The following is a 23,830-nucleotide window of genomic DNA, read 5'->3' as shown; positions in this document are numbered from 1 at the left end:
TTGATCCTCTGTATGATGGATTCATTTACTGGAAGCTCAAGTTTGTAGAGGCAGGAGATATGACCCTACGCTACAGTGTCAGCCCTGAGTATACGCTCTGTGCCAGTGGCAGGTGGAATTTGACGGGATAAAATTGTGTGAGTTCTTGCAAAGTCACATAGTTGGAAGTAAGAAGTCAAAATTATCTTACTGGAATGACTGCTTTTTGACGTACCATTAAACTTTTAATAGCAGGCATTATATTTGGGAAAGGCTTCTTTATGGGACGGGATATTATGTCCTGTTACACAAAACTGTTGCTCAGCAAAGATGGTAAATACAATCAAATTGTTTATTTAAACCTCTTTCTTGCATCTGTTTTGTTTACATCTCTTTTGCTGGTATCACTTCTTCTTTGGTGCTCATGGTTTCAGTAAAATGAACTGTAGAGAATCTTAGCAAGCTAACCATGTGTATAGCATGTCCATATTGACAAAAGTTGAAACTTTTATATTTGTATGCATGATCTGAGCAGCTAACTTAAGTTAGCTCCAGTAGATAGCTTAAGAACTTCTATAAAAATGAACTGCATGGTAACCAAACCTCTAATTGAGACAGGCCTTTATTTGTCCAAATGTGTTGCCACATCAGACTAGTAAAAGGGACTGGGCTTCTAATTGGGACTAGGCTTATGTTTGAAATTTTACCTAACTTTGGACACATGCACACACATTAACACACACACTCACAATACTTCATAGTAGACACATTTCATTGTTGGTTTAGGGTTTTTCTAGGATTTACTATGAGTTGTTAAAGATATGTTTTCTTGTTTACTGAACAGCTTTACCTCTCCCTCCAGTGGATGACCTGCTCTACCTCTGAGCCACAACTGCCTACGAATAAAATGCAGCGTGGACTACTGTGTTAGTGGCTGCCATCATCATGGCTGGTCTGACTTGTTAGTTGATATATTTTTATGGTTTCACCTGCATTTATATATTGGTGATCTAGTGTTACCAAAGTTCTTGAAAAATTCTTAAAAGGCGTTATATTCGTTAATCTAAAATTAAGGCCTTAATTGGCATTAAAATGTCTTAAATGAATCTTTCAAATGCTTAGGCATTGGATGTAGGATTGTTATGAATCTTTTTTTCTGACATTGCATTGCAAAAGTTCAGAATAAGGGGTTACTTTAAAAAAAAAATAATTTACCAAATGCCTCTTGCATTGTTGTCACCAAAGAGTCAAGTTTCATGTTACAATAAATTTTGAAAAATAAAACAGAAACCCCCAAACCTTAAGTAATTGATGTTTATACACTATTGGCTACTAAAATTTGTTCTTAAATTGCAGTTCAACTGGCATTAAAAGAGTCTTTTGAAAGTCTTAAATCCCACTGGCCTTGAGGTGTAGGAGCCCTGATTACTCTGATGCCAAAGTTTGGAGAGACATAACCAACACAGACACAGGTTTTCCAGTTTTAAACAGTGAGACAGAATGGACCACGCCACTGTGAGCAAGACATTTTCCAACTATAATGAGTTCATTTCAGGACGGCGAGTTGAACATTTCATAGTACCTGAGCAGCGGGCCTGGCAGAAATAAGCTCCTAAATGAGATTAACTATCCAATTCATGTTCCTGCGCCTTCATGTCTAAATGTTTAATGAATGTTGATGAAATAAGATGCTGCTGCTGAAAATGAGCTGCTGTAATCTCCTCAGCTGGTCATGGTCAGCACACTAATGTTCCTCGGCAGCATGCAGCTCTCAGCCCTGCTGTCTGCTCAACTCCTCATTAACATGATGTTTAATGATATGCGTTATCCTCCCTCTTGCTCTGTCTGTGGCCTTCCAGAAGGAAAACATTGGTGACCTGTTGATTGTGAACGCTCATCTGAGTCAAGCAGGGATGTACTCATGCACAGCTCAGACTGTGGTGGACAGCGCCTTCGCTTCAGCTAAACTAGTGGTGCGAGGTAAGAAGCATCAGAGCTGTCTGCTCATGTCATTTGCTCAAGAGCAACTTTCATGTCATACTTTACAAAAAGATGACAAGAAAACCTGTAAAGCCTGGTATACACTGTGCGATTTTTGTCCCAGAAGAACCATCGTGGCAGAAACATGGTGATATCTTGGGTCGTGGCTATAAAACGGTGGTCCTACGTTGCACAATGAGAGAGGTGCAAGGATGGCCATCGTCAAGGTCGTGCGATCAAGTCTGGGATAAAATTCTAAAAGTGTCAGAAATTTTGGATGACCATCTTACTGTGTGACTGCTGTTACGACCTACATCTACTAACAACCAATAGAAATGCAGCATGAAATGATGCACTGATCTGCGCAAGACCGCTAAATTCTAGTAGATGCTAATACTTACTTTGAGCGCTTGTTTCAAATTTGGCATGCCAAGATGTCCTCTTTTGCGCAATCACGACCTCGTCCACATTCTCCTCCTCTTCATCAGACTTTTTCTTGACACACATAAATGTCGCTAAAGCGATTTGCTTATTTACATTTTCTTACCACTACAGTTCTGCAACTTTTCCTCTGGTGATAACATTCCAAGAAGCATAGTGATGGATGTTCCAAACATTAGCAGCTTTATTTCTATTGCAGCCACCACACTAGCCGTCATTATTTCCAATCCAAGGCCACGTAGGCGTGTGGAATATAGAAAGGCAAGCTCCTTACACGTGGGAGCGGCCATGTATGAGTGATTTCTGGGAGGTGATAGTCCATGATTTCACAGAAGAATTGTGGATTCAAAACTTCCGGATGATCCACTCAACTTTTGAAGAGTTATGTGATGCAATAAGACCTCTCGTAGCGACTCTATGACTCTTTGTTTTGCATCATGTGAAGTATAAAAGCCAAAAAAGTGTTTCCATTTCCAGTTTGTGAAGTATGGCTTCACAAAATGTGAGTGGAAAAACTTGAGATAAATGGGATTTTTTTTTTTAAATTGATGTGTTTCCATGAGGCATATTTTATATTCGCAATTTCAATTTGTGCAATTTGATGGTCAATGGAAACCCGCCTGCTGTCTCTCCTGCAGTCAGTCTTTGCTCACTGTGAGTCACATGGAAGTAGCCATCACACTCCTGATATTTTGGTAAAGAGATAAACACTGACATGTGTGTCCTCTCATTTATTCAGTCAAATGTTTCTGTTGTGTCCAGGGCCCCCGGGACCTCCTGGAGGTTTACTGGTTAAGAACGTGGCTGAGACGTCAGTGGAGCTCAGGTGGAGTCGTGGCTACGATAACCATAGTCCTATCGGCAAATACATCATCATGGGCCGATCACTGCTCTCAGCGGAGTGGAAGAAGATGAGGACAGGTGTGTGTGTGATCAATATAAAACTGATCAACTTCCATCATGTCAGTCGTTTTACAGTACTAAGACCAAATATTTACCCAACACAAAATTTATGTGTTTATGAATTTGCCATAATGTTTGAGAAAAATAAACACAGGTTGCATTTGATGCCTCACATGTCTTTCCATGCCAATAAACACACGTCTCCTCACTGCTGCACATCAGACCCAGTGAACATAGAAGGGAACGCTGAGTCAGCTCGTGTGATGGGACTGATGCCCTGGATGGATTATGAATTCCAGGTGATTGCCAGCAACATCCTGGGCAGCGGAGAGCCCAGCATGCCCTCACACACCATCCGCACACAGCAAGCAGGTGAGCGGCTGCAGCTCGCATCCAGCACTCCTTCATAACCAACAGCAGATCACTGGCAGTCAGTTTACATTCAAGCAGTTTCACCAGATTTTTCTGAGCTTACAGCAAATAAAGGTATCAACCAATCACGTCACTCCTTTTCACCAGGATCATAAAACAGCAATGCAGAGGCTCCACAGTTTTAATTAAGAAGACAAACTTTATTACTCCTTTTGAACCAACCAAATCCACTCCTTCTGTCAGACCTTTCACAATAATAGACATATACACTGTATAAGTGTTAAACAGAGGGAACTGAGATTCACTCAGAGCATTTTGTTCTGTCATGTATATCATCATGTGTTTGTATATTTGGGTCTCAGCTCCCACAGTGGCCCCCAGTGGTCTCGGAGGAGGAGGAGGAGACCGCAATGAGCTCATTGTTACCTGGACGGTGAGTGGACGACTTTGTGTGTGTGTGTGTGTGTGTGCGCTCTATGTGTACATAGTATACTGCAGAGGCAAGTTTTTTAACTTAAGTCCCAAGTCAAGTCTCAAGTCCTAAACTGTGAGTTTCAAGTCCTGAACAAGTCATAATGCACTCTTCATCAACTGTTATGCCATTTAACAACAAATTAATATCATATATTACTTTTACAAAAATCAGGATTAATTTGTACATGTGTTTGTTGATCCCAATTAACTTAACCCTTAAGGCACGCTTTGATATTACACACACTTGTATCGCTCAGTGCACAAAATACACTTTTTAAAATATTATACATTAACATTATTTCCTGCTTTCATTAACCAGCATCAGTCCTAATCATAAATATCATATACTCATAATTTGTTCAGAATTTCACTTCTTTAATTGTGTCTCATGTTTTTAGATAGAAAAAAAACAAAAACAAAAAAATGAATTATTGTACTATGCAAGGCTTATTTTTTTTCTTATCACAGCTTGGGATATATCTATGATTAGCAGCAACATTGATTGTGAAATATTGTGAAAATAGTTAAAATGAAGAAATTTCAAGGCAAAAGCCCAGGAAGACATCCAGAAATGATACAATGCATGTTTTTATGCTTTGATGGCTATGGGATCAAAAATGTCAGTTTGAATGGGTTTCAGTGGTGCATTTTTTGACCTTAAGAGTCTGAGTGTATTAATTTGGTTTCCACAGTGTGTTTTAGACTTATTGTAGGAGCTGATCTGGAAATTCACAGATTTAATAAAAATACACAAACTTGCCAAAAATGTATGCCATATGCATGAACACAACCAAAATTATCAAAAAATGAAGAATGAAAAAAAAAATTACTTATTTTAGTTATTTTATATTTTATACATTTATATTTTATTCCAAATATTTATTAATTTTTAACTTACTGATTTATATGCATATCATTGTTCCTCCAATAGAAAATATTATTAAAAAGCAAAAAAGAAGTGCGGAAAGGGAGCTCTTGCTTGCTGATGTTGCAGTAGGACATCTCACACACACACACACACACACACACACACACACACACACACACACACACACACACACACACACACACACACTGGAAAGTTGTGTCAGATATCCGATAGAACATTGTTAGAAATTCATTTCTGAATTTTCTGCTGATCCTTCTAGCCCATGGCCAGAGAATATCAGAACGGCGATGGCTTTGGGTACATCCTGGCATTCCGGAAGAAAGACACAGAATCTTGGATGGTGGTGCGTGTCCCTCATGTGGAGTCATCCCGATATGTTTACTACAATGACAGCCTGACGCCGTACAGTCCCTTCGAGGTGAAGATCAAAGCTTATAACCGCAGAGGAGAAGGTCCCTTCAGTCAGATCGCTGTGGTCTACTCTGCAGAGGAAGGTGAGGAGAGGAAGGTTTTTGGGGGGCTTTTTTGCCGTTTCAGCAAAAAGTTCAGTAGTATGCATCCTTAGTAATAAGTGGTATGGAAGTGTGGACCAGTGGTGTAAGGTAGTAGCGACGGGCCCCAGTGTGCATTATTATGAGTGCCCCCTGTGCAAGCTATCATGCACATATGATTTCATCGCATTGGACGTCAACATGCATATTAGCAAGCAATCATCATTGCATATCTGTATGCCAAAAATACCATAGTATATAAGAAATTATTCGTTTAATTCCATTGTGTGTTTTTATAGTGTATGTAGAGAAAGTATCATATTTTGTTACAGATTTTTACGGACTGTTTTACCAAAAAAAAGCAAACCATGGCAGAGATGTGTTTGCCTGTCATGATAACAAATTTCGATGGACAATATATTTTCCCAGAAAATATTGTGATAAACAATATTATTGTCAAGACCCTTTAATGCAACTGATGTAATGATAATATAGCATAATAATGCAAATACATTCTTTCAAGAGAACCTTTAATTCTCAAGAATATTAAACATTGGAGTTGAAATGTTAAAAGAAATCTTTAAATGTCTTGATTAAATTAAAACGTAACTAAGATAAACCACACACAACCAGTGGAAGAAGGCTGGCTGTAAGTAAACTATGCAAAATTGGTAATAAAAGGTGTATAACAGACATACAGTACACAGTCTCTGACTGCAGTACTCAGTGTCACCACTAGAGTGCAGCCACAGTCTATAGTAGATGAACCACAGTCTGCTCACCTCTGAATTTCACTGGTAGTATAATGAACATGACTGTCACTTTGTACCTCAGTTCTCAAAATATAAAAAAAAAGTGTATATCATAGAGTGTAATGCTTATATGACACCCCCTCCACCTCCCCATTCCCCCAACCTCTCACCTCCTCCTCACAGAGCCAACAGTGGGACCATCAAACATCAACGCCACGGCACTGACCGCCTTCGAGATCCAGGTTTCATGGGAGCCAGTCCAGCAGCTCAGCGCCAACGGCGTCCTCCGAGGATATGAGGTGATGAGAAATGTTTGTCCAACTCAGCAGGTCGGGACTGGCTGTCAAGAAAAAGTGACAGAAGGGGCTGAAACAACCTGCTGAAGTCATGTAACGATCCATTTGGTTAGATAATACAGAGAAAGGTGGTGATTAGAGAGTGCTACAGGGATGATGATTTTGGGGTGCTTATGTGGGCGTATAAAAATGGTTTCAGATTCAATTTTCCTCTTAAATTATAACCCCCCTACTCTGTCCAAGAGCATACCTTCATCGATATGTGCCAGTTATGGTTTATTACAGTGTAAGGTTCTTTTTAGGGTACACTGTTCAACTGCCTGACTGGCAAAAATCTTCTCACACACCAGTGATATTAGTAACAGGTGCAAACAGCTGCCTGCTAACTATATTCACATGTAGTGGTACTGTCCAAACTTAACTGATTTTGAAGAAGTTTTGTCATTTTGTATAAAAGAGGTCAAATTGACATCGTAATATTCTGCAAAAACACTTTTTTGGCCATACTCAATGTCATAACTCAGGAACAGAAGTGCAGACATTTGGTCAGATGCTAAACACTAATCTGGAAACTGTGCTGATGGTAGAGATCTAATTCAGATGTGTGTTTCCCTGTGACTGTCAGCTTGACCTGTCTCATTATTTATCACAACATCTACAGCTGCAGTGAAAAAACAATCTCTAACTTTGGTCTCAGTCACAAGTTGGTACCGCTATATGGGTCCACTTTATTTCCTCACAGTCCTCTGACCTGCTGTTACAGCTCTAATCATTTTATCAGCTGCGCGCCGTCGCTCAGTCCTGCTCACTTCATCAACGTTGGTTGTTTTTATGCTCCAGATCATAACAAATGAATCATTTTATTATTACAGAGATGACTCATGTCAGCATGCTCAACACACTTATTGCTTTATGTATAGATAATCAGTTTCATTTTTCCTTATTGATGAGGATGGCTGACCTCATTAAACAGCCACTAGAAGCACAGACACAAAGAATGTAAACAGAGAACATACTGATATATTAAGTGCATCTGCTGCACAGAATCTAAAGCAGAGTGTTTTATTTTAAAACCTTACTCAATAAAGTTGCACTACAAGGTCATGATGCAGCATGTTGGGTCAGGTTTGTAAATATCTTTATTTTCTATCGTGTGTCTTTAGATCAGGTACTGGCGGCAGCATGAGCGGGAAGCGGCAGCAGACAGAGTGCGGACAGCTGGACTGGAAACAACAGCCAGAGTGTCTGGACTGAGACCCAGCACACGATACCACGTCGCTGTGCTGGCATACAATAGCGCTGGCACCGGGCCGCCCTCGCCACGCACCACCATCACCACCAGGAAACCACGTATGGACATAGCACACACACATGCAAACACAGTCACATATATAATCTACTTAGTAAGCAAAAACTAGGTACAGCAGATGCACAAATACATACATATATATACGTGTGTGTGTGTGCGCGCGCACGCATCTGCCCTATAGTGGCCATTTTAACATACCATAGTTCCTAGGCCACTTACTCTGCAAGGTGTGTAGGTTTTGATGTTCCAGCTCCATTTTTTAGAATCCAAGTACTCATGTGAGACAGAAATAAACTGTACCAAGGTTTAATTTGGAACACATGGTCCTCCCACAATCACATTTGGTCTAGTCTACTACCGCCCTGATGTCCTATTCCTATCTCACATAAACAGTAAAACACGTTCCTTCACAATAATACACAAAAACTTTAAGAGATCCACACCTACCAGATTTCTCATCATCTTCTTGCATGGCGTCATCTTATCCTCATTTATCCTTCGCACTAAACTGCTGTGCAGCACCATAGCTGTGGTACATAACTTAGCACATAACATTCTAACAGAAATGTTATCATAAAAATACAAATATAAACATGTCTACTACTATACACCATTCAAATAATACATAAACTGTTGTAAATCTATACATGTAATAGATCAACATAAAAAAAAATGTCCAAATGTAAAATATGTGATTAAGTGGCTCTTACATTCCCCTTGCTTAAAACAAAAAAAAAATTTCATTTGCTTTTCTTTCAATAAAAAGTCAGCCTACTAATCAGTATCTGTTAGGGAAGAGATGTAACATTTTTTCCATGGCTCAGACTAATTGAATTTACTAAAGAAAAAACTCTCAAAGCCCTGGAAAGACACAACATCTTTACTCAGCTCTAAAAACCAAACAGCTTTGAAGAACAAACTGAAATAACCAGTCCACAACACAATTCTCCTCAGAGGATTAAAACACTGACGATCGCTCTGCAACATTTACTCTTCTTTTTGCAGTTTGGTCATTTTCTAACATCCACAGATAGAATTACACCAATGCACCCAGATGCACACACACAGGAGTCATATCCTCAGGCACGTCCTGTCTATGAGATCCTATGACTGAATACATGCAGGTGAGATGACCCGTGCAGTGTGTTCTCCACCTCCCCTCCTGGCAGAGATGGATTCTCCCTCTCAGCAGCAGCAGACTCTGGCTCCTCTCAGCGCTCAGGGAGGAGAGGAGCCACTTAGAGCTTCCTCAGCCTGTAGCTGTAAACCGACTCAGCTGGAGGATTAGACATGATTCTGTTTCAGAACAGCATCCACTCCTCTGCCTGGAGACATGTCAGCGTGGACACACACACGCACACACACATATCCCTGTCAAAACAGAATCAACATATCCCTGTACTAAATCACTGTTACATGTGTGTCTTTATGTATTATAAACGCTATTACATAATACATCCATTCATCGTCGTGTGCTCGAAGACACTTCTTCTTCTTCTTCTTCACACACAGACACACACACACACACACTGTCATCCCATTCTTGTAAATGCAGTATCTATCTATGTATGTATGTATAACGCCTTAAAGGGAATTTCTTCAAAAATTGACAAAAATGTCCATTTAAGGCTTGTTTATACCCCCTTTATATAAGAATTTTATTTTATTTTAATTTATTTAACCAGGAATAGTCCCACTGAGATTCAGTCTCTTTTTTTAAGGGAGTCCTGTCTGAGAGCAGCATGAAGAATTTCCCATGAAAGAACAAGTAGATGAAAAACACAACTGCAAAAGTTCAAACAAAAAGCATAAAATTTCACAGACAAGCAACAAGTAACAAACTTAAAACAAACGGCCAGTTAGCAGCGTTCAGAGACGAGACACATGCATTCAGTGTTCAAAAGGTCTTTAGTCCCTTTTTCATGAAAATATATAGGTGTTTCAAATGTTGTCAACATCACTGTCCTTGTACCTCTATGCTACGTATCCTTATGTTGGCATATATACAGTTAATAGATGATATTAAAGGGTGGAATCAAGGGGCGTGTGGTGGCTGAGTGGATAAAGCAGGCACACTATGAATGAAGTGTCCTTGCCACAGCGGCCTTGGTTTCAACTAAGGGCCGCTTGTGGCCCTTTGTTGCATGTCGTCCCCTCTCTCTCCCATAACTCAAGAATCCATGTGCTAATTACGACAAAATTTCCTACATATGTCTAATTGGATAAAATGATGAAGCACTGACATTTCAGATCCAAAAGCTCAAAAGTCGACTTCATTGTGACATCATAATGTTCTGCATAAAACACTTCTAGGTCTGTATTAAATATCATCATTCAGGAACAGAAAGCTAGACATTTGGTCTGATAATGAATCGAGGAGTCTGATCTACAAACTGTGCTGATTGTAGAGATCTTCTGTGCTGTCGGGGGAAGATGTGTGTGAAGCATCCATGTTTTCTCAGACATGGATGAAAACTGTAACTACAACTTGACTAATGCAGGGAGGCATACGACCGCCAGGCAGTTTTTCTAGTCAGCATTTGCAAGTAGTAGAGAAGAAGTAGTTGTTTGTTTGTTTGTTTATTAAGATGGCTTCTCTGTGTTAAACAGTAGCTACTTTTCCTGGGCTCTCCATTATTTTGATTCACAATATTTCATTTACTACATTACATAAATACACATCCATAATTTTCATTATCACAGTAGACACTTTACAACATTAACACAACATACAACAATCAACACAAACTCAAAGACCATCTATGACATACAGGAGCTCTACAGAATGTGCTTGGGCAATACTATTTCACTTTGGTCATGCCAATAAAGTCTCCCTGAATTGAAATGATTTATCTCTTCAATAGTTGAGAATTCAAAGTACCTGGAAACTTATTCACTAAATCAAAAAAAAGAATTGTGAAAACATACTGTGTTACTTGGTAATGAATTCCATGTCACCATTGCTGGATAATGCATGGTTATGAATTGTAGTTCTACAGGGAGGCAACAGAGGCTCTCTGATGACTGCTGAGGAGAGTAATAATGTCTGTCCGTTAAAAAAAAAGGAAAAAAAGGCAATTGACTATAAAGAATAGAAGAAGAGATTTGAATCTTAAAGTGGTATTCAAGTGATTTAGCACTGCACTTCCAAAACATGGGTGATTTGCGAGTGACGAATAACTAGAAGAATTTTCAAAAGTAGCAGAGATGGTAGGATATCCTCATTTATAGTTCCCAAAGTTCCCAACACCAAAGTCAGACAACATTAATAGGAAAAACTGTGTCTATGTTTTTTCCTTCTTTCTTTCTTCTTTCTTTTCACCGTTTATTTTCATCTCACACAAACAGATTTTTTCCCCTCCTGCTATCAATTTAAATTTCTTACATGTCTGTGTTTCCTTCCAGCTCCTAATCGTCGTCCGGGCAACGTGTCATGGAAGACCGATGGCTCATGGGTAACGGTGAGGTGGGATCATGTGAAGGCCATGCACAACGAGTCTGCCGTGCTGGGCTACAAAGTGAGTGCTGTCGGACTAAAAGTGTGTGTTTGTGTGTATGTGATGTGGCACGTTAGAGACTCAGGGAGCAGTTAACAAAAGTTTGGCCCTAGGCAGTGACACCTGAGCTCAAATCCGGCTGTGGTGACAGGAATACATACTTGAGAGATAGCAGTGAGCAGTGGGACTCGAGACTTGTGTGCCAGATAATCCAGGTCTCACAGTTTCACCTGCTAAATTATTAGAACAATAAATCAACTACTGTATGTCAGTGCTGTGCAAGATAAAGTGTAAAAAAAACTACAGGAAGAAGGACACTGTTCAGATGCTGTGTTCATGGGCGGATTGTGCACTGATATGCAAAGGGCTCCACCACATGTTTTTGTGGGGCCTCACACTTTTGGCCCCTGGCTCTGTGCCCAGTTGGCCCTTTTAATGGTCCATCCTTGGCTGTGTAGCTTAATTATCCCACTCACTCAGAGATTTGAAAGACTTGTATTTTGACTTGTTATGTCCTTGTGGTGACTTGTGACTTGACAACTTATAAAACACCTGTGCTATGTTATGTCAGAACACATGAACACCTAAAACAAGTGTAAGAGCAGAACCATTAACCCTTTTAAAACAGACCTCTGGTTGTTGCATGATCTTTATGCAGTAGAAAGTTGAGGCCTTTGTCTTTTCTGTCATCACATCATGACCTTATGTTACCTCACGTTATGTCTCCTGCTAGTATGATGTTTTTCTGTAATTGTGCTGGTATTCCCTGTAATGGTTGCAGGAGATCACTGTTTGCATATTCAGGTACATATACATATATCGATTTAAAATAAAAACCATAGTAGCTAGAGCGTCCATTCTTTTCACAACAGAAAGCTAAGACTCTTGTCTTTTATGTAATCACTTATTTACGTTATGTTATCTTACCTCACATGTCATGCAAATGTAGTATTTCACCATAATTAGGACAGAATTTCCCTTCTGCAGGAGATCATTGTTTGCATAGTCCTGTATGTATTGATACAAAAAAAAATATCATAAAAGCGAGAACATTTATTCTTTTTGCTGTAGAAAATTAAGACTTCTGTTTTCCGTTTCATCATGTTGTACACTCATCATGATATCATTGCACTGCGTTCGTTCCCTGCACTGGGCACAATGGTGCCAGAAGAATTAATGTGAATCCAGCATGTCTGCTTTCTGCTCAATAACATGAGCATATCTCAAAAACTACATAAAGAACAGAGTTCAGATATTTGTTATTGATATGTGTGTATCTATGTACACACATATTTATGTACGTGTGTATACATATATATTACTGACTTCCCTTTTGTTAATTTAAATTATTAATATTACCACAAATGTTAATAATAACTCAAATACTTTTTAGCCTAAATTATCTCCACAAAGCGACTTCCCTACAATAATCATTCAAATGTTGTCCATGCAGAACTACAGTTTATCTCCCTACTTTGATTTTCTATATGTAATTATCCTTTACCCACCCTTATCCCCCCTGTTTGTATGATATCCCTGTGTCTTTGTGTATTTGTTATTGCAAACAGATCTTAAATAACAATAATAATAATAATAATAATAATAATAATAATAATAATAATAATAAATGAGAAAAAGAAATAATTACTTATGGACTGTCAAGAAATATTTTGTTTAAAAATCATTTTGATCAAAATGTTTTGTTTTTTTCCTTGTTAAGTCTGAAGAAAAGAGATTGGCGTACATAGCCTTTTAACTTAGGCTGTGCAGATTTTTAGGATATGAACCACTTGAAGATACCCCAAGAAATGCAAATAAGCAATAAGCAAAAATACCAATGTAGGCACTGACAAAGCATTTCTGTTGCAGAACAGGAGATATATGATTAAAGATCTTGTGTGTTTTCTGAGGGCTGGATGGAGCCAGATATCACATGGCAGTCACAGGAAGAGGCTAAATAAAAATGTTCCTTGTGTAGGTTGGCGTGGGCTGATGTTTTGCTTTGGAAATTTCAGATAATCACTACATGTGAGATACAAGAAGCAATAAAAAGGCTCTATAACAAAATCAAAGGTCGTGTTTATAAGTACCCACTCATGCACGACAAAAACATCCCCATCAAAAGATAAGCACTGTTAACAATGATCCTTTGATTTCAACACAGTGACGCTGCGGTACACAAACAACTAAAACCACCAAACACTTCCTCCAGCAGCAGGTTGTTTTCTTTTTCATGTAAAAATGACTCTAATGTAATGTTGAAGTGTGACATGCTGTGTGTGTGTGTCTGTGTGTCAGGTTCTGTACAAACATGAGGGCCAAACAGCGCTGAAGGTTCTGGACAAGTCCAAGACATCAGTGAGCCTGCCACTGCCAAAAGACAACGGCTACGTGGTGTTGGAGATCCGGTCCTGGGGCGAGGGCGGGGATGGGCCAGCACACGAGATTATTGTGTCGCGGGACTCAGGTGAGAAACTAAGAAACACACACTGAAGCTTTCCCTAAGGGACAGTGATGGTTTAAAGGCTATCCAACCAAGAACGGTAACTAGAACTATAAATCGGGCATCCGCACAGAGCAATAAGGTTCTGTAAACAGCCCGCATCAGCTAGTCACAATCATGTCCTCATCCCTGTTCATACTAACAACAAACACTCAGCCATGTTTTACAGGGTGAGCTGCATTACATCCAAGATGTCTCTCTTGATAGTGTCTTTATAAACACCATGTTTTTTATGAACCTCAACGATGAGTCACTCAAACATATCATCTACAGTGATGAACATGAGGCCCAGTAAATTTGGATAGGTTTTGATTGGTTGCCATCTGTTCTACTGTTCTCTAAAAGTGATCCCGTCTATATTGGCCCCTGTTGTTGTTATTGGTAACTTCTGATGCGCAGCATGGCTGTAAACAACAGCCAGGTATTCTGTTTGGAGTTAAATGGTAATTAAATGTAAATGTCAAATATTCAGTGGTGTTGTACTCATGTATATATATACATATATACTGGCCAAAATTCCTGTCTTTAAGAGGCGTACTGTGCTTAGTTTTAAAGCTACAGTGATGATACTATGATACTATTTAAAACTAGCAGACCTCAGAAATCTGTTGTTGCTCTCTGTGCCATGCTAGCTTCTCAAGAATGAGTCTTAATAACGCTCCAAAGTTACACTAAATTTTGGCAATGGAATAATGGAATGGCCATTTAACAGGGGTCTCGGACCTCTGACCTTTAGAGATCTGAATGAAAATGGGATCTATGTATATCCACAAGTCTACCCTTTACAGACATGCCCACTTTATGCTAGTCCCTTGCAGTTTTTTTGCTTTCATTTGATTCCTAATCAAGATAATCTGTTAAGAATTGCTTGCCTTGCTTCATAACTGTTTCCAAAAATGTGCATATTTCTAGCTATTGTCATACTTACAGTGCTTGTAGTTTTAGGTGTGGAGGGCCCAGAGAAATCAGCAAAGTAAAACAGTCACTGATTACAATTCAGCCAGTTATAAATATTTATTTATAGTACAGTATTATAAAATGGCATGACATGTAATAAGTCTTTTGATTATTGATTTAAGGCGGTGCTTTTAAGTAAGACTGAAGCCTATTTTCTCCAAGGCCGTGTTATCTCAGTGATAGGAACATTAGCAAATGTGTTACGCTGATCATAAACATGTCAGCAGTATCTGAAACCAATATGGGACAGGGAGAGTTTTATATGGTCAGACATTTAATGTCCTTTGGTTATAAAGGAAAATTCAAAAGTTTTCAAGTGACTTTCAACACAAGCAGCTGTACAAGAACCTAAACAGTGAAACTTAATCAAACAGTCCAAAAGTGGCAAAATTCTGACTGAAATGTGGAACTGCCCAACCAAACATTTTATTTAAGACTGGTTCTACAGATAAATGTCAGCAGGTACCAAACATGTTGACGTTGACGTTCAATTTTGATTCAGGGGCTGACGAAGCTGCCATCCCTCTCGTTTGCTTTTGGCCGGAAACAATAAACATGTAAATAATCGTAAATCATTAAAACTGGTTCACTCTGTCTGGAAAAAATCTTTTCATTTTAACTCAGACCAGGATCTTTTTCATAAAACTTCAGGGCTGTCTGACTTAAAGACAAACTTCTCCCAACATCCTCAAAACCTGGATTAACAAGATCTTTTAACAGAAGAATAAAATTCAATAATAACTGTTGAGATCATAGAGAAAACAGTTGTCTTTTACAAGTCACTCTTCCCCCACATATACAACATGTTAACGTTATTACCATAAGCCTATAGCATTTTACATTGCATAGATTAGCTAAGCAGCTAGCAGACTTTTCCTCTATTGATAACTTAGTCAGTTTACATTTATTTTTAATACTTTCTCTTAGTGACTGCTGGTTTAAGTCACTGTGCCTCCCAACTGAACAGTATGAACAAATTTCATCCTGTGCACACGTTTTTTCAGCCGAACATTGTTGAAACTGAACAGCTAATGTTGCTGCAAGAAGTTAGCAGAGTCAGATGCCCGGCACATACATCGTGTTTCCTCAGTACAGCTTTTGTTTACATATAACATGTGCTTTGTCTGTTAACTCGTATTTGTCCGAAAACAAAATATTTCCAAACTGCTGATTTTTTTCCCGTTAAATAGCATTATCCTTGTCGTTTGTCTCCTGGCTGCATGCCATCATCTGCCTGATGCTGTGTGACGGTGACACAAAATTTCAAAATAAAAGCGCATCTCAAAGAGGATGATATGGATCAGTGTTGTGCATCAATGGTACATGATCACTACACATTAAATTGATACACAGATGCAGATCGATGAATCGTTACACTCCTAGTATTTCGCCCCCTGAGCAAATTGGTTTGATTTCTTTGGAAAACATGGGGGAAACGGCAATCAGCGTCTTTGCAAAACATGTTCTGCAAGTTGCAAGAAACAAGTAGATTAACTTTTTTAAAAAGCTATAATACTTAATTTCATGATTATATGTTTACAGAATTATATAATTTTTAAACATTTTTTTAGGTAATTTTCTTGTTTTTGTTTCTTTTTGTTTTTCTTTCTTTCTTTCTTTCTTTCTTTGACTCATTTTCAGCCAATTTTCTTGTAACTTAACACTTATTTCTCACTAATTTTTGGGTCATTTCTTGTCAGGTTGCTCATTGCCTTCTTCCCATGTTTTTCAAAGGAATCCAGCCAATTTGCTTAGCTTATAAAGGGTTAATAGCCAATCCTAGTTGGCTGTATGAACTGGGACAAATCTGAACACAAAAGCGTTCTGAAGAACTGAATAAGACGCAGACTATCAGGGCTGGAAATATTTATGTTATGTTCATACACTCCACATCTTGCTAAATGAAGTTGTCACATACTGTCTTCATCTCCCACACAGGCACTGGTATGATGGTGCAGAATGAGGCCTCCTCCACTCTCTGCTGTCCTCTCCACCTCCTCTCTGGCTGGGTTTTCCTCTCTCTCGTGTTGTTGTCAGGCCTGTGATCTCAGCCAACCGGCGGACTGTTTGCCTTCAACGGCTTGAAACTAAAGCTGTCCTGTGTCTCAGCCTGTGTTTTGGGTCACGGTGGGTTCTGGGAAGGTTGTAGCACTGCAGGGATTTGACAGGTGAGGGAGGACGGGGAGGTTTGAGTTTTCATTTTTTTTAATAACAAAAACAAAGAGGGTCTTTTTTAATAGAAATTCTGACTGGGTTGGAAGGGTTTCAGGATTTGGGAGACCGCAGCAGCCCTGTGTGGGTGTATATTTGTGTAATGGTGTCAGTGAAACCATGCCTTATGGGGACCATCACATCCGCGGCTGACGCGTCTCATACACGTGTCCTCCAAAGTGTAGCTGGCGAGACACAGACTTCAAGTGTAAATTATTCATAGAATCAATGATGTGTATAACTTGTGTACATACAGAGCAGTTGTACATGTGACGGCTGTCACTCTGAGAGCAAAGTCTCTGAGCATTGCTTGCCTCTCATACATTTTTCTCTGCTCGTAATGTTCTGTCATAATCATCTGGTTACTGTTCTTCACATTTTGAGAAACTTTGAGTTTTATAATACAGCTGTCTAATATTGTAAAAACCCTTTGACACTGAGAGAAGTCACTAGATTGTCCCAGAGAACAATGATTTGTACTTTAAGGTTTTAGAATTAAAAATGGATGGATATAGACATGTACTATAGCCACTAATACCCCTTTTTCACCCAAAGTTGTGTGTGTACAGTTTTTTAAACATGAATGACCTGCTAAAAATAGGCGATAGACTCACTGCCAGCAGAGTAGAGCTGTGTACATGGCTATGCAACAGATGAGTGTGCCTTTCTGTGTGTATTCATCTTTTGGATGTATCTTTGCTATCATGATGGACATATGGATGTATGAGGGCGGTGATGGTTACAACATTTGAAATGACTATTTATTTGAGTAGATTAAGGGAGTGGGCCATAGTCTGTATTTAAAGACGGGCAACATGACAGTTTCCCTCAAAGTGTAGCTTCTCAGTGTGGATCGCCCTCTGCTCTCTGGCTGCAGTATAGATTATAAACCCTGCTCCCTCCATCTTATGAATGGACATAGGCCAAACTAAAAACTCAAAGTACACGCCAAATAATTTTTTATGTAGAATGGTTTCGGTCACAGAAAGTAGTTCTCATCACCCTGATGTTTGTTCAAGTGTTTGTTTTTATGATAAGTTTGGTTTGTGCTCCGAATGATGTAACCAGAGCAAGATGGCAGCGGCCGTATAGAGGATTTTTTAGCCTCACTTAAGCAGAGAGGGAGTAAGTCGGGGTGCATCGTCCGTCTTTTTATACAGTCTATGGAGTGGGCACATGGCATTCGTTTAGGATATGACATTGCCCTGTTTCCTGCAGCTCCCTTGTAAAGCAGCATCATATTCATCCATTACATTTGCTGCAAAACACTCTACCTTGAGTACTTCTTATGTCTTTACAGTGTGTCCATAGAACGCCCCAGAGATGATGTTTTTGTGTAGGCCGATGCAGAAGTTAGCTTCAACCTGGTACCTCAGTGGCAAACAAACACTTATGATCCTTACATTTTTTGTGTAGTAGGATAATCTTCACGATGAACACCACTTTCAGGATTTTGGAAACCTCTATGGTGTTGCCAGAGGTTATAGAAGCTATAATTAGGCTACTAACAAACTACACTATGGTTGCAAAACTTAACATTGCCATCACAAAGAGGCTGAAAAGCCATGTTAGGGTGGTTTGGCGTGATGACGTTCTTTAGTCTCATTTGTTAGCAAACAGGATTTAAGACATGAAACTGTCAAAGTTTGTGAGTGGGGTATTTTAGCAAAAATACATCTTAAAAGAAAAGTCTGTTTCATTTTAACCTCTTCCTACAGATTAGGCTCTGAAGGATATTTTCAAAATGTATACAGCCAAAATTTTCCAGCTTCATAGATTTCTGGGTTCAGAGATTTATCATGTGGATTCAGATCCAAGACTGCTGTAAAGATGCATCGGCAGTTTCTTTTCTTAGTTAGCCATTCCAAATGTTAATGACACAATGTCCAGGTTTCTCTGCAATCACACATGTACCCCACTGAATTTGACATGACTTGTTGCTCTCAGAGTGAACACAGAGTCACTCATCGAAGCACTGAAGAACTTTTTATTTTTGATTTTCAGCTCCTGCTCATGTCTGTATGCTTCTTTGTGTTTTTGTCCAGGCTGTAATTATAGCAAGACGCAGAAATATGTCACCAGTCCAAATGAATGTTTACATTTTCTATTTTGTACGTCTCATTTAGGGGGGAAGTGAAAATCGGATGGATGGAGGGAGTATTTAATTCTTTGTTTACATTTGTTGTGCCTGCATTGTTTGAATAATTCAATGTAAAAATGCTTCTGTTTTAGTGTTTCTTGGGTTTATTGCAGTGTTTTTCTGCTGGTCGGTTGATAGGAAATACCCGGGGCAGCTGCTTTGGTTCAAACAGTTGGTCACCGATGTTATCAGAGAGTACAGTTAACGGTGTCATATATCTGTCAGCATCTATCAGCTCTGATGTAACATGTCTGGTTCACTGCATTTTACAGGAAGGATGTGACCTCCAGCATTTTGTCTGTTACTCATCATCCTGTCCAGGTCAGGTCTGGTCAAAGATAGACATCAAGTGCTTACAGTTTCTCTTTTGTTGTTGCCTTAACTTTTTCATTTGATTTGCCAAAACTGTCCATGTGGTTTGCTGTTGAGAGTTTAACACTCAAAAGGTCAAAGGGTGACATGCTTTGGGTTTAGATTGTCGTCACTAATAACTGGAATACATGGTTTGGGTTTAACTTATTACCTTATGTTTTATGAAACCATTTTTGCTTTCAATTACCTCAACTTATCTTGAATGTTAACAAAAGCATGTAGGATAATTCTTAACCCTGGAAACAGTCGTTTCAGACAGATCTCATAGTTTTTTTCAGTGCATTTCGTTTGTTACAACTCCATCCACTGAGGAAAACCATGAGGCTGAAAGCTCTGGAAGAAGTAAGTGTTTCAGGTCAACTACTTCTTAAACTAGTCCAAAGCCAAAGTGTCGGGAGCTGGTGAATCACAGAAAAAACTCCAGGTTTTCTTCTTAAAGCATCTGTATGTGACATTCAGAGCAAACCTCCATTTGCTGTGTAAAGATATAGTTTATTATTGGCGCTGAGAGTAGAGAATGAAGTCACACTCCCCCTGTTTGTGTTTTAAACCAAGCTTCCAGCAGGTTCTTATCCCAATTCATCACAAGTTGCCGCTTTGCTCTGGACGTCTGCGTCTACATATTACACTCTAGGTATCCTTCTGCATTTGCTATTTATGATCAAGGATGCCGCTACCGTGATGTCTACACAAGCACATGGTAGAATTACGCTGCACGTCATTATGTTTATACAGCAAATGTACATGGCAGCCAATGCTGGGATGTCAGCAAAAGCACGTGGTGGCATGGATGGTTAGAATTAGGGGAGGGAGGCGCATGGTAGGGTGTAGGAAAAAAAAACATAAAATTCATACGCAAAGCAAACTCCTGACTCCTTCATGAAAGTCTGGGATTTGTTTGAGTCATCCAACATCCCTGCTGCCCGCCTGCCCTATAAGTGCCTTTGTGCTCTTTATGTTACATCGTTCCGGGGCAGCATTTCAACATGACGCCATTCCTCTAGGCCATCTGGCAGCTTGTAAGGCCCCGTTTAGATGAGGACGGCCCTACTACAATCAGAAAAGTCTTTCTATCTTCATGTGATAACACTGTGAAAACGATCCTCAGGTACATGGACCCGCAAAAACGCTGTAGTATGCATTCCAGGCCTGTAGTTGGCAGTGTAACTTTGTAATGAAACACCATAGAAGAACACCACAAGCATGCACATACAGCCATGAAGTCACTGTTCTGACAGGATCTTTGCATTTCGCAGTTTACACAGCGACAGAAGGGGATGTAGTTTTCAAAAGATTGCACTCTGGAACCTGGCTTCAAAAGTTTGCGTTTTCAAGCCCCTAAAACGCTGTTGTCATATGAACAAAAGGCAAACAAAAGGTTAACTTTTCATCAAGAACTGTTGCCATGTTAACGGCCCCAAAGAACACCGTGACCAGTTCTGTCCGGCTCATTTTTGGCTGATGCTGTCCAGGTGCATATAATGCCAACGTGAAAGGTGGTTTTTTGCATCGGAATCGTACATTTGCGCTGGTACTTGGAATGAGAATGGGCTGGAGCTTCTCTATCGGACTTAACTGTTAAATTGATATAGTGGCCAAAAGTGGAATAACAACTTCCAACAGTGCCAACACTGTTAGCTCTGTCAGCACTGTTGCTGTTGTTTAGTGCTGTTTATGGAGTTAACATTGCTGGCTGCTAGCTGTCAGCCCAGCGTCCTCCATTATGACAACTCTGTTCAGCCAACTTTATGCTCTGAATTTCACATAGAGCTCTTTTAAGGTTCAGATTCACCAGTTTGCTATTTTGGTCTGCATGGGTGTCTTTTTTTCTTCTTCTTCTTCTTCTTCTTTTTCTACACTGGTGCAAAAAGACTAGACAAATGTTTTAAAAATGCCAAAATCATTTTGTGAATAAGCTTGTGAGCTCAATCTGAAGGTTACCTGTCATCCCTTAACTCTGGACAGGAGATCCAAATGAACTGAGAAGCCTACACAAGTTAATGGTCTGGACAGACAGAACTTTTTTGTGTAACGTCAGTATTACATTGTATTTTCATGTGGTCAGATGTAAGACTACTTCATTGATGAGCTTTATTTTTTTAGGAAATTATAACATTGCTTCAAATCCTTATTGTTTTTTCTCTTTCCATATCATTTCATTTACATTAGTTTGGGTGCTGCAAAACCAATGTGTAAGGCAAACTACAAATGTCATTTTCTATGAGCACTAGAAAGCAAAATATCACAAATGTCAAGACATGTTCATTCTGAATTTTACTTTGTAGGCCTTTAGCTGTAAACAGTCATTGGTATTATTGCTTACATGATCTTCGATTTGTAAAAACTGAGGTTTTAATTCAGGTTAGAGCAATACACAAGTGCTCTGATATTTGGGGACAACAGGAGGCGGATTTCCAATACCCATTTGTGCAAAATGATATTTTCGAAATGTGGATGGAACAAAATTTTGAGATGACTGTTTCCATTGAGTGATGTTCTGCGACTTTTCCTCTGATAACATTCCAAGAAGCATGGTGATGGATGTTCAAAACATTAGCAGCTTTATTTCTATTGCAGCCACCACACTAGCCCTCATTATTTCCAATCCAAGTTGACGTAGGAGTGTTATGCAAGTGGTTATGAGGGATTTCTGGGAAGTGATAGAGCACGATTTCACAGAGGAATTTTGGAATTAAAACTTTTGAAGAGTTATGTGATGCAGTAACAGCTCTTGTAGCGTCTGCTGCATCATGCCCGAGGGAGCCAGTTCCTACTGACAAGCGCATAGCCATAGCATCATGTGACCTAAAAAAGCCAAAAAAGTGTTTCCATTACAGTTTTGTGAAATATGGCTTTTTTGACTTGCCGGAAATACCAACTCATGCAAGTGTAAAAACCTTTTTTTTGTAATAAATGCGAGTACTTTAGAAATTGATTATTGATTGATTATTAGCCCTTATGTTTGTAGTTTCAGTTTGTGGAGTCTGAGGGTTAATGGAAAACCGCCTCCTCTCAGCTCTGGTGTTGGTCTGCAGGGTCAACCTCTGGGCCCACAGTCATTTCAGTACTTTCAGAACCATTGAATGAAGTCCTGTTTTTCTAGTTTTTGTGTTTTTCTCTGTACAAAGTGTTTTCTCAATGCCTTTAGTATTCATTGAAGAGCCATAAAGTCATTTCACCATGTCTGGGTGTCCAGTCACTGAATGTTCTGGAGGACTGACCGGTCTCAGCGCTCACTGCAGCTGCTAACAGCGAGTCTGTGTTTCATGTGGCTTGGCTGACGCACTGGATGATGTTGCCTTTGGGCCTTTTTCAAAATTGTGATTGAATGGGAATGTGAGGGAAGGGTGGGAGGGGTGCTACCTGTAAATATCATTCAAAATAAACACCTTGGGATTGTATTTGAGTGATGTGTCTCTTTACTAAAATTAGTTATATTTTTTAACTTCTAATAATAAAGATCAAAGATACTCATGTTGACATATTGCCAACATTTGGATGTGGTAGGAAATGCCAGCTTTGGAGTTGGCCAAGTTTGGTTTGTTTTTTTGACAGAGCTAAATTTTTTTCCCTGCTCCCAGTCCTTCAGTCCTGTACGTAATCCTTTGAAACCTGAATCAACCTCAGTTTTTCTTGTGCATTCAGATGCCTCTCACAAGCATTTAAACCTTTGAAATGTGAGCAAATTGGTTAAATTTCTTATAAATAAAAAACAAAAACATGGGGAAAAAAGGGCAATCAGCAACTGCATTAAATTTTACCCAAATTGCAAAAAAAGTCAATGGTGATTTTAAAAAAAGACCTAAAAATAAGCATTTTAAAACAAGAGAGAGAATCACAAAAAATTCAATTCACTGGGGAAAAATATAGTTGAATATTTGTATGGCTGCAGATTAATATATATTATTTATTTGTTTTTTTAATTTAATATTTTGGGGATGTTCTAATTTCAGGTAATTTTTTAGTTTGTTTTGTTTGTTTGTTTGTTTGTTTGTTTGTTTGTTTGTTTTGTTTTTTAAGGAATCAAGACAATTTGCTCACATTTCAAAGGGTTAACCAGTTTTAACACATCCTGGACCACTTTCTGTACTGGATACGAAAAAATGACACTGATATGAATCAACTCATCAGACCATTTGTAGACTAGCTGACTGTTAATCAAAAATATTGGTGAGTTTCTTTAATCACCAGGGACACATGCACATCCTTATCCAACCATGGATCTGATCCAGCACTTGGGTTCATCAGAAATATGATTCCCAGC

General features: G+C 39.1%; 1 protein-coding gene across 1 annotated transcript in view; it reads left to right on the top strand.

The window, feature by feature from the left end:
- Positions 1-22,246, top strand: part of cntn2 (contactin 2) — an 84,814-nt gene extending 62,568 nt beyond the window's left edge. The window contains exons 14-23 of the mRNA XM_042498568.2: positions 1,839-1,959; positions 3,163-3,321; positions 3,526-3,675; positions 4,038-4,108; positions 5,298-5,532; positions 6,465-6,580; positions 7,741-7,927; positions 11,292-11,404; positions 13,682-13,850; positions 16,782-22,246. Coding sequence (XP_042354502.1) covers positions 1,839-1,959; positions 3,163-3,321; positions 3,526-3,675; positions 4,038-4,108; positions 5,298-5,532; positions 6,465-6,580; positions 7,741-7,927; positions 11,292-11,404; positions 13,682-13,850; positions 16,782-16,888 — 1,428 coding nt within the window. The 3' untranslated portion in view covers positions 16,889-22,246. The remainder of the gene's footprint in view (positions 1-1,838; positions 1,960-3,162; positions 3,322-3,525; positions 3,676-4,037; positions 4,109-5,297; positions 5,533-6,464; positions 6,581-7,740; positions 7,928-11,291; positions 11,405-13,681; positions 13,851-16,781) is intronic.
- The last annotated feature ends 1,584 nt before the right edge of the window (positions 22,247-23,830 follow it).

Source organism: Plectropomus leopardus, chromosome 2, assembly GCF_026936395.1.
Source record: "Plectropomus leopardus strain MGB_pleo_1.0 chromosome 2, ASM2693639v1, whole genome shotgun sequence".
Classification (NCBI taxonomy): domain Eukaryota; kingdom Metazoa; phylum Chordata; class Actinopteri; order Perciformes; family Serranidae; genus Plectropomus; species Plectropomus leopardus.
The sequence above is the reverse complement of the archived record's forward strand: the minus strand, read 5'-3'. Positions and strand labels throughout refer to the sequence as shown.